Raw genomic sequence first — 10,929 nt, 5'->3', positions numbered from 1 at the left:
AAAAAATTAAATCTTACTACACTAAGTTCTTGGTTTACATCATTTTGTGGTTAGTCCTCACCATTTCCCATAAATTTATTAAAAAATTCTTGCCATTGTTCTTTCTCTCTCTCTCTCAAACACACACACACAGCAAACTATCTATAACATATTATTTCACTTTACAGAATCTATTTATACTGTATTGATCTAATCACCATAAAAATATTTAAAATCCAAATTTCATACATAGGCTCCAGTAGCAATTTTTCTGTGACGACGTGATCTCTCTCTCTCTCTCTCTTCCATATATCAGTACTCTTTAATGAAAATATCAATTAGTGCACCATAAGCAAAAAAACACAAAAATAAACAAATCCAGCAATTCACGACAGATCGACATAGGTAGCATTGCCATATTTTTTGCTTTATCTGATTTATTGTACCATATTTCATTACAAGTTTAGTTGACTATGATTATCACACATATTATGACAGTACACAAGAGAATATTTTAACACTGTTGATGTTTCACTCTAATCACCGTAAAAATAATTAAAATTGAATTTCATACTTAGGCAACTCACATTCTCATCCCAGCCATGGTGCCTTTAGTTCTCATCCCCAGCAAGTTACTGTGCTTCGATGTGGATATAAACACTTCAGTTCTCTCTCTCTCTCTCTCTTAACAGTATGGAAAAAGAGGAAAATATTAATGAAACGTTAGTGCACTTACAGAATCCATTTATACATGACATTATATCTCTCACCTCTCTCATGTCTCTCTCTCTCTCTCAGTACATATATTTTAATGAAAAAATACAGTAATTGGTGAATAAATAGTGTTGCTCTACAAAAGAAGTGAATTACTGATAATTTCAGAGATATGGCCCAAGGAAAAATCCGCAAATTAGTGAAATTTCCCCCACGGACAAGTGAATGATGTGTACCACAAAAATCTGTGACAAAGTGAACAGCAGAAATGTGAAACACGTTAAATTGGGGGTTATTGTATTTAGTTTAACCTCACAGCTAATTTCATCCATTGCTTTTGTTGATTTAACCTTATTGTATGAATTATTGCCATTTCCCTTATTGTCTACTGGTGGTGGTAGCTTATTTACATTATTGTAATTTTGGTAAATATGAAATTTTATTGTTGAAAGCTTTTTTCAATTATGTCTGCTAGTGAGTTAGAGGAACTTGATTCTGCTCCCGAATCCTCACTGCTCATGTCTTTAAGGGAGTCTGATGATGACTGCAGTGTTGATTAGTATCCAAAGTGGAAAGAGACAGTCTGTAACGAAGACTTTAGGAATATAAAAAAGGGTGCACTGAATATTATTAAATGAGAATTTTATCTTGATAAGTTAGGTGATCTCTTAACAGAGTTAAATTCAATGAGAAGATAAATACTCATATGCTTTAGTCTAGACTTTGGAATTCAGTTCAGTATCACCAACAGGCGAAAACTGACAAAAAGTACTCGGACGGTATAAGGTTATTAAAGTCTGCTATAGCAGGGACACCTCCTCCTTCCAGACCAGAGTAAGTTCATCATTCTTATCATAAAATAACTTTGCCTAGCATAGAATTGCCTTATTTTGATGGTAATCCCACAGCTTATAAGTTTATTGCTTCTTTTGAAAGTCTTCTTTCTAAATACAACCTTTCCTTCTTTACAGGCTGCTAAGGAGCAAGTGCCCATGCCAGCACAAGGCTGGCTGAATGTAGGTAAATACGACCTTTCCTCAACTGAGAAATTTTCTCCTCTCAAAACAGTTGACAGGATCAGCAAAAAATTGACTGATTTCCTTCCTTTGAAGGATTTAAATTATGAATCAGATATTAAATCATTTTATGTGTATCAAAGAAAGTCCCCTATTTTATTACCTTGTAGGCACTGTTTAGGCTGCAGTTTTTGGCAAATTAAGAAATTCATTCCTTCAAATGGGTTACTTAAAAGAATTTAAATGGCTGTAAGAATTCCTATTACTGTAATGTACTTACAAAACCTAATTTTCAAGCACAAAAGCATTCCCATTGTGTAGTGGATGAATCTCTGACGTAAAAATGGGTACTAAAAGCTGGAGATGGCATTTTTTTGTAGCTGCAACCCTGCAACAAACTACTCTGCTTATATGTAGGAAACGTAGGGCATAGCAATTCAGTGTTTTAGAACATGAACAATCACAAACTAAATCCTAAGATTTACAGGTGTTTTTCAGATAATTAGGAGATCAATGATGTTTTCTAGTTACATGTAATTAAGCTATCAGTAAATGTACTTTTCAGGTCCATTAGAGAATCAGTGACTGATTTTCATGTGCACTGAATGCATTTGCAGTTGCATTTGAAGATCAATGGATATATTTTTTGGGCACTGTGGAGAAATAACTAAATATTTAGGTTTACTAGGAAGTCAATAAATGCAATTTTAAGTACACTAAGATCAGTGAGTGTATGGTAGATGATCACACAAGAGAAAATAAGGTGAAAGATCTTTGGGAAGCTATGGATATACACCCAGGATAAGGACCTACACACAGAACAAAGATGCATCCATCCTATCTTAAAATTAGGCTTGTACTTAACATACTTACCTTCCTCAATCTTGAGCAAAAGTAACTTGCTTTACTCCAGGTAATTAATGTGTGTACATAATGATGTTAACCTCGATTTCAGCATATAGTAAAAAATCAAATTAACTTTGAATGATGTACAACTGCAACCTTCATGGCTCAATCTGTCCATAGGCTATAATATTAAAACAACATTTTTCTTTTATTCTTACAGTTTGTTCTGTGACATGAAGTGGCCTTAGTGCCATTCTCTTGTTAAGGAGAACTACAATATTTTGTGTGTTATTTGTAAGAATTGTTTTTTGGAAGTAAACCATGCAAGAAAGGCTTCCTGTAAAAATTGTTTCTTAGACATTTTTTATGACTTCTTTAAGTAGCATTCACCATGTCATTGTCAACCTGAATAACTCAATGAGATATTAAAAAACACAAAGGAAGCCATTTATATATGATCTCAATTTTCTTATAGTGAAAAATCAGTATTTGTCAACATGGCAAGGCAACACCATACCACAGTCAATAATGAATATGTCTCTTATACAGCTAGATAACCTGATAGCATTAATCAAGATATTCAAGCCTTCCTCAACCATGCCAAAAGATGGAGCACTGAGCACCATATCAGGGTTGTTTTTGGTGAGAATGCAAAACTGTCCTGCAACTCTTTTCCAGAGAAGAAACCCAAACACAGTTCCAGCAAGCCATGGCCTGTTGTACTCCTCTTGGTCACCAAGTCCTGAGACAATTGCTCTTCCTCCTAGGCCAGTGTTCATCTCGTAGTCACCACAGGTGACATACTCCTTCTCCAGGTCCTTTTCCCACACTTCTAGGAGCCTCGTATTTGCATAAGAAGGACCAACCTCGGCAGAACAAAGTAGGCAAAATTGCTTTGATGCTCCAGCATTCTGTAGCAGACGGATCTGCAACTTTCCTAGGCTTGATCCGTTCATCCCAAGTTCCAGGAAAGCCAGTTTAGCTGTCGAATCCATGGCTTGCAAAATGGCACTGTACTGTCAAGAGAGAAAGTTTTATGTATACTACATAATCAGTTTTAATCATATGACCACTAAGTTCTTAACAATCATCAATATCATCACTTTTGTATACTATATATTCCACACAAAATCTTTTATTATATTAGCTACAACATAATATTTATAACCATTGTGGTTATATTGCAAGTCATTTGTATATCATTTATACAGCCACTGTGGTTATATTGTCCTTGTCATTTATATAGCCAATGTCATTTATTCAGCTACTGTGGTTGCTAGGTCCTTGTCATTTATACAGCCACTGTGGTTGCTAGGTCCTTGTCATTTATACAACTACTGTGGTTGCTAAGTCCTTGTCATTCATACAGCCACTGTGGTTGCTAGGTCCTTGTCATTTATGCAACTGCTGTGGTTGCTAAGTCCTTGTCATTTATACAGCCACTGAGGTTGCTAGGTCCTTGTCATTTATACGGCCACTGACTGTCATTTATGCCAAGTCCTAGGTCCTTGTCATTTATACAGCCACTGAGGTTGCTAGGTCCTTGTCATTTATACAGCCACTGAGGTTGCTAGGTCCTTGTCATTTATACAGCCACTGCTAGGTCCTTGTCATTTATACAGCCACTGTGGTTGCTAGGTCCTGTGACTGTGGTTGCTAGGTCCTTGTCATTTATCAGCTTGTCATTTATTTATACAGCCTCTGTGACTGCTTTAAAGCCACTGAGGTTGCTAGTCCTTGTCATTTATACAGCCTCTGTGACTGCTAGGTCCTTGTCATTTATACAGCCTCTGTGACTGCTAGGTCCTTGTCATTTATACAGCCACTGTGTTGCTAGGTCCTTGTCATTTATACAACTGTGGCTGCAAAGTCCTTGTCATTTATACAGCCACTATGGTTGCTAGGTAGTTGTCATTTATACAGCCACTGTGGTTGCTAGGTCCTTGTCATTTATACAGCCACTGTGGTTACTAGGTCCTTGTCATTATACCTATTATGGTCACCAGGTCATTGCTTTATTAAGTTTGATATAGCCAGAGACAGACAATATGTCAGCCACAGTTGCTGGTTTAAGGTCATTGTTTTTACTTTGGACCTACCTAAAATCAATTAATATTTCAACCATGGTCACTGCACTGACCTTGGACTTAACCAGTGCTACTCAATACACTAAATACCATGACAATTGGTACATTACACAGCATCCAAAACCCACCTGTTATGCTGACCTTGGATGTATACCTGGTTAACTGGATACATTAACCAGGATCAAAAGGGCCATGACCCATATAAACCATGGACTTGGCCATGGTTAATCAATCCTTTAACCAGGTTTCCAAGGATCACGCCACTCTATCGATACATAAACCATGGATCAGTCCTATCAGCCAAGGCAATCAATATAACAAATTTTCAAAGTAATTTATATTTTTCTTAACTATACAAACCTGATGACTTTACATAAGGAATATGCTTCAGCACAGTTGGAAACGGCCATTTAATTTTTAAACAAGGTGATTAGATTGTTAACTACTGTCTGACTGGCGGGAGTCCCGCCCCAGACGGTAAGCATTCACTTTGCCTTTTGGCCCAAGAATGAGGTGGGCATATAACTGTAAAGGCCTCAGGTTTGTATAGTTAGGAAAAATACAAAACACTCTGAAAATTTGTCATTTGTTCCTACACAAAATACAAACTGTCAGTCTTTACATATGCAAGGCTTACTTCCTTAGGGGAAGGAATCTGAGTAAGCCTCTGAACTGACTGGTAGTTCGCCACACCTGGGTTCTCTTCCTGGCTGAGTAATTCAAGGAAGAGTACCATGCCTCTGACATGTTGGATGGAGTGTAGAACTGCATGTTCAACTGTCAGACTTCTGGGCCTTTTCAAATGAATGGGGGCAAGCAACATCATTTGAAAAGGGGCTAGGATGAATCTATATGTCAGAGGCAAATAAAGCAATGTATAAGCATTGGGTTTATTTTATTGCTAGGCCCCTTCTCCCCTTGCTAAAGAAAAGGGCAGGGTTGCTTCTATACATCTACTATAGATAATAGAATGGTTACTCTATGTGACACTTGCCTGCATCAGTCGCCAGTTCCAGCATGTGACAGCTCACAACCTACCCTCTGCCCACAGGAGTGGGCAGAGGGTGTAGGATGATGGAAGAAGAAGGGAAAGAGTCCAGTCACTCACATACACACTTCTCTTTCACAACCGAACACCTTAGGTGAGATGCTACCTGTCCTCTTAGAGGAGCTGGGTAAGTTACATAACTTGTTGAGCAGCCACCACAGGACCCAAGGAAAGTGTCAAAGGACTTGTGGGCAATGTCCCAAAGGTAGAAGAAAGTGAAGGTGGTCTGGTAAGACCACACCCCTGCCTTCAGTACCTGAGAAACCAACAAATTCTTCCTGACTGTGAGGGACAGGCCAATGCCCATGACTTAATGAGCTCTCACCTAGAACATACTGGTGTTGTTCTCACCAGCTGTAGAGTACGCCCGTTTGATTGTTTCACGTTGATTGTTTCACGAAGCCAGAAAGAGACTGTGTTCTTGGCACCTCTTTCTTGGTCGAGCCAATACTAACAAAGAGTTGTCGACACTCAGGTCAGAGATGTTGAGTCTTCTTAAGATGATACCGCAGCTCTCTAACAGGACAGAGTAGCATCTCGTCTGGATCATTAGCAACAAAGTCCTCCGGGGGGATCGTAAAGGACTCAAATCTGGAATCAGGGATCAATGGATTCTGAGTCTTCGCTACGAAACCTGGGACAAAATCAAGCATAACTGGTCCCCATCCCCTCAAGTGTTTTAACGTTGAAGGCAGTCTTGAGGGTCAGATCCCTGTGGCAAGACCTTTTGAAGCTCTTCATCAGCAAGGGAATCTCCAGCAAGGAGGAGATATCCATGCCCTTCAATTGTAGGACTAGGCCCAGGGCAGCCCTATAGCCCTTAACAGCTGAGATGGAGAGAAGCTTCTCTCGGCGAAGAAAGACAAGGAAGTCTGCTACCTGCTGAATAGAAGCTCCGACTGGAGAGAGACCCTGTCTACGACACCAACCACAGACGATGGCCCATTTCCCCTGGTACACCGCTGAAGAGGATTGGCGAAGGTATCCAGACATCTCTGTTGCTGTGCGGCGAGAGAAGCCTCTCAAGAGATGCTGGATAGTCTCCAGCTGTGAAGAAACAGGGACCTCACTGACTGGTGGTACCGTTCTACATGTGGTTGACACAGAAGATTGTGCCAGGGGAAATCTCTTGGTGCCTTGGAAAGTACAGCTAGCAGATCCAGATACCAAACAGCATGTGGCCACTTGGGAGCCACCAGGGTGATCATTACCCTGTTGATCACCCTGTGAATCAGACAAAACGGAGGGAAGGCATAGGTGTTCAGGTTGTTCCATGGGTGTTGGAAGGTGTCCTCTGCAGTGGCCCATGGGTCTGGCATGATGGAACAGAACATTGGAAGCTTTCTCTGTTGTGCTGGGTGGCAAACAGGTTGATAGATGGAAGACCCCATTAAACAAACAACCTTTCCATGATGTTGGTATGAAGGGACCACTCTGTCCCTATCACTTGACCTTGTCTGGCACTACATTCCTCTTGCCTGGAATGTATCTGGCTGACAGCTCTACTGAGTGTGCTACCACCCACTCATGCATCTGCATTGTCAACAGGTGCAGAGAAGAGACACTAGGCCCCCTGCTTGTTGACATATGCCACTACTGTGGTGTTGTCACTAATCAACACCACTAAGTGTCCCATCACTCGATCCTGAAACTCTAGGAGAGCCAAAAAGGCTGCCTTGAGCTCCAGGATATTGATGTGAAGGTGCTTGTCATTTCAGCTCCAAACACCTGAAATAAGGAACTCCTCCAGGTGTATGCCCCATCCCTCGCTTGAAGCACCTGAGAACAGAAGCATCTCGGGAGGGGGCGTGTGCAGAGACACTCCTATTACAAGGTTCTTGCTGTCTAACCACCAGGTCTAAGTCCTGTCTCACTTCATCCGAGAGAGGAATGGGAAGGAACAGGGAGTCCCAAGCCGGAGACCAGAACTCCTTCATTCTCCACTGGAGAGAACGAAGGTGAAGCTGCCCATGAGGGACCAGCTTCTCCATGGAAAATAGGTGACCGAAGACGATTTATCACTGCCGAGCTGGTTGCTCCTGTCTAGACAGGAACAACTGAGCTGCCTCCCTGAACCTGCTGATATGAGTCTGAGGGGAAGACTCTTACTGCTGCCATGTCTATCATCATGCCCAGATACTTTATCCTCTGCTTGGAGGTGAGATCGGACTTCTCGAAATTTACCATGACCCCCAGCTTGTGGCATAACTCAATGAGCTGGTCCCTGTCCTGGAGCAACTGCGATCGAGAGTTCGCCAGGACTAGCCAATCGTTGAGATGCCTCAACTGATGTATCCCGTGTGAATGGGCCCAAGCTGACACAAGGGTTAACACTCACGTGAACACCTGGGGGAGAGGTTCAGAGCCTGAAACAGAGTTCCCGAACTGGAGTACCGTCTCCCTGAGGATAAAGTGCAGGTACTTGCGAGAGAACTGATGGATGGGTATTTCAAAATACACATCCTTCAGGGCCAACGTAAGCATGAAGTCAGGCTCACTGATGGCCGTGAGCACAGAGAGTGTCCATTTCCATCTTGAACCGAGTCTGGCAAACGAATCGGTTCAGGGAAGAAAGATCTGTAACCGGTCTCCAAAGACTCGGCTGTAAAAGCCTGGGGACCGATCTGTCACGACTTCCATAGCGCCTTTCTTCAGCATTTGGAGATGGACCAGATTGTTGGTGAGCCAGAACCGAAAGGTGGCTGAGTTGGTGAAAGGTGGAGATGGACTGGGGAGAGATAGCCCTCCTGACGGATATCTACTACCCAGGTTTTGGCTCCATATTGCTGCCATGTTGCCCAATGGCTCAACAGGAACTCCCCCACCAAAGGCAGCATTCGGGGGAATGCCGCCCCTAGCATCCCTTGCCCCCTTTTCCAGACTGGAAGAAGGGTTGAAAGGTGCTGCCACCTTGTGCCTTTTCTTGGCAGAGCGCCCTGAAAGTAATTCCTAATGTGGGATTTTGTTAGGGCCCAGGAAGTGTTAGCCTGACCCGAAGGTCTGGCCACAGGGGCACGAGAAGACCTGGAGGTCTTTGCCACTGCCTGGTGGATAAATAGTCATTATAATCGACATGACACTTGTTCACCACAGCATCTACCTGTTCTCTAGGAAAGAGAGAAGCAGAACCAAGCAGCAGTCCATTCTGTACGGTCAAAGCCGGCTCATGGACCACGAACTTGGATATCTGAGTAAGGATGGCTTCCCTTCTCTTCTGGACCAAGTTTGCCCACAGGTTAGCCATCTGGTGGGCCAGGTAGGTAATCAACCTACCTCCAGACTGGCACAGTCTCCCATAGGTGGAGTCCTCCCCTGGAGTGATGACACCTGAGGAGGCAGCAACCTTGGACACTGTGTGAAAGACCACAGGTCCAGCCTGGAATGCTGTCACAGTGGTAGCTTCCAGGTTCGCTGCCTCTTGCTGCGAGAAAGAGATATTCTCTGCATCAAACTGCTGCAGCGAGAGACCCAGACCTAGATAGACCAGGTCCAGGTCCACCTGTTTCATCAGCAGAGACCCCTCCGAGGGCATGTAGTAGTGCTTCTGTCAGGGCAGAGGAGGTGGAGGAAGCAGCTTATCCGAGTGGTTGGAGCAAAGCGAACTCTCCTGCCAAGAGACCTGAGTATTCACCAGCTCCAAAACCCCCTTGGTAAGTGTAGACAATGGCAAGCCCACCAAAGCTTTGGGTTCCTTCTTCAGTCCCCAAAAAGCTTCAAGGCGTGACGGACGATCCACAGATGTGGCCATGGTCCCTTTTCCAAGACTGTTGTGCTGACGGATCAGTTCAATGATCTCTGCAAAGATCCTCCTATCTCATGGTCTCCGAGTCCTGGGAAAGAGGACCCTCTGGTCCTTCCAGGCCACAGTCCTGCCAGTCTACCCTCCCTGCAGGAGGGAGAACCTCAGCAGAACCCTCAGATCCCTTCTGAACCACTTGGACATATGTCCGAGTTGATCCAAGGACTGAACCCGGAACGTAAGCCTTCGTGGTGGAGCTACATTGGGGTGTGACATCGCAGTCGGAGTCCTTCCTATCTGACTCACGCCTCCCGGTATAACCCCAAGAGGTTGAGGTGATAGGTGAGAGGGATCGAGCACTCTTTCCTGTCTTGTTGGAGGCCGAGCACTCTTTCCTGTCTTGTAGGAGGCCGAAGCCCCGGTAGAAGAGGAAAACTGTGGGCGATCGCCAACCAATGGTGGCGAAGGCTGCATGGGTCTAACAGAGCGCCCTTGCACATGCGGATGTTTAGTATTGTCCTGAGGAGAGCGCATTATTCATGTGAAGGTTGTTGCCAGGTGAGAGGACCCGTTCATGAAAACACTAACCTTTGAGAAGCGATCGCGTACTCCGGTGTGAACTGAGCTATCCTCACACGTTCCAGTCTTCTTGGATACATAGCCTCCTGACAAGAAGACTGTGTAGGGCACCTGCTCGAAGCTTCTCTGGGTGCTTGGACCCTTGAGTCGGATACACCTGGACGGACCCTGGCCGAGTAATCGAGCAAGCACTGGCAGGGGGTGAAGAATCACCTGCATGCTTAGTCACCTTCTCTCTTAGTAGTGCCTGACCCAGACCATGGAGCAGACTCCTGGTGCTGGCAGAGGTGACTCGAGGTTTCAGTGAAACCCGAGTACCTGGAGTGACTCACTCCTGCTTGGAGGTCCAAGCACCCGAAGCTCCCGAATCACAAACAGAATGATCAACGGTAGCTTCCTCTACCCGATTGTCCGAAGAGACATGGGAAGAAAGGCACTACTCCAGTCCTGGAAGGTAACTTCCCAGAACTGGTTTCGAGTGCACAGGTTGGGGGACTCACGTACTCGAAACTCCCGAATTGTAGGCTCTCAGCAAGACCCAAGTCTGGAGACTGGGGAGAGCCAACAAGAGATCCCTCTGCCTCCCCTGTGGAGGGAGGCAGCCCCTTGGAAGCCCCATAACGGGACTTCAGGGGAGGGGGGGGGATGCAACCTTCTTCCTGCTGAGGAGCTTCAGAAGAAGAAGGTGAAGAGGCGACAGCAGACGATGAAGATGATGGTGATGACACCTTGCGACTCCTCTTCTTCAACTTCTTCTTCCAAGACATCTTTTCAGAAGCGCCTGGAGAAGCTGGTTCCTGATGGAGGGAGGGAACAGCAGGCACATCATAAGGAAGGGTTACCACAGGGTAAGCCCGTGCAGGACCATGCAGTCACGTATGGTCAACGACAGCTGGGGTAGTCAGAGGTGGGGCAGGAGTT

The 10,929-nt window shown here is 44.3% G+C and overlaps 1 protein-coding gene across 9 annotated transcripts in view; it reads right to left on the bottom strand.

Annotated features, from left to right (window-relative positions):
- Nucleotides 1-706: 706 nt before the first annotated feature.
- LOC136828434 (uncharacterized) overlaps nt 707-10,929 on the bottom strand; it is a 284,088-nt gene continuing 273,865 nt past the window's right edge. For all 9 annotated transcript variants that reach the window (XR_010850040.1, XR_010850039.1, XR_010850041.1 and 6 more), the window contains one exon: nt 707-3,571. Coding sequence is in view for 6 of the 9 variants with exons in the window: in XM_067086489.1 (XP_066942590.1) it covers nt 3,038-3,571 (534 nt within the window). In the remaining 3 variants the exon portion in view is untranslated. The remainder of the gene's footprint in view (nt 3,572-10,929) is intronic.

The sequence above is a fragment of the Macrobrachium rosenbergii genome, chromosome 42 (genome assembly GCF_040412425.1).
Source record: "Macrobrachium rosenbergii isolate ZJJX-2024 chromosome 42, ASM4041242v1, whole genome shotgun sequence".
Lineage (NCBI taxonomy): Eukaryota > Metazoa > Arthropoda > Malacostraca > Decapoda > Palaemonidae > Macrobrachium > Macrobrachium rosenbergii.
Note: the sequence above shows the minus strand (reverse complement) of the source record. Positions and strands in the feature narration are given on the sequence as shown.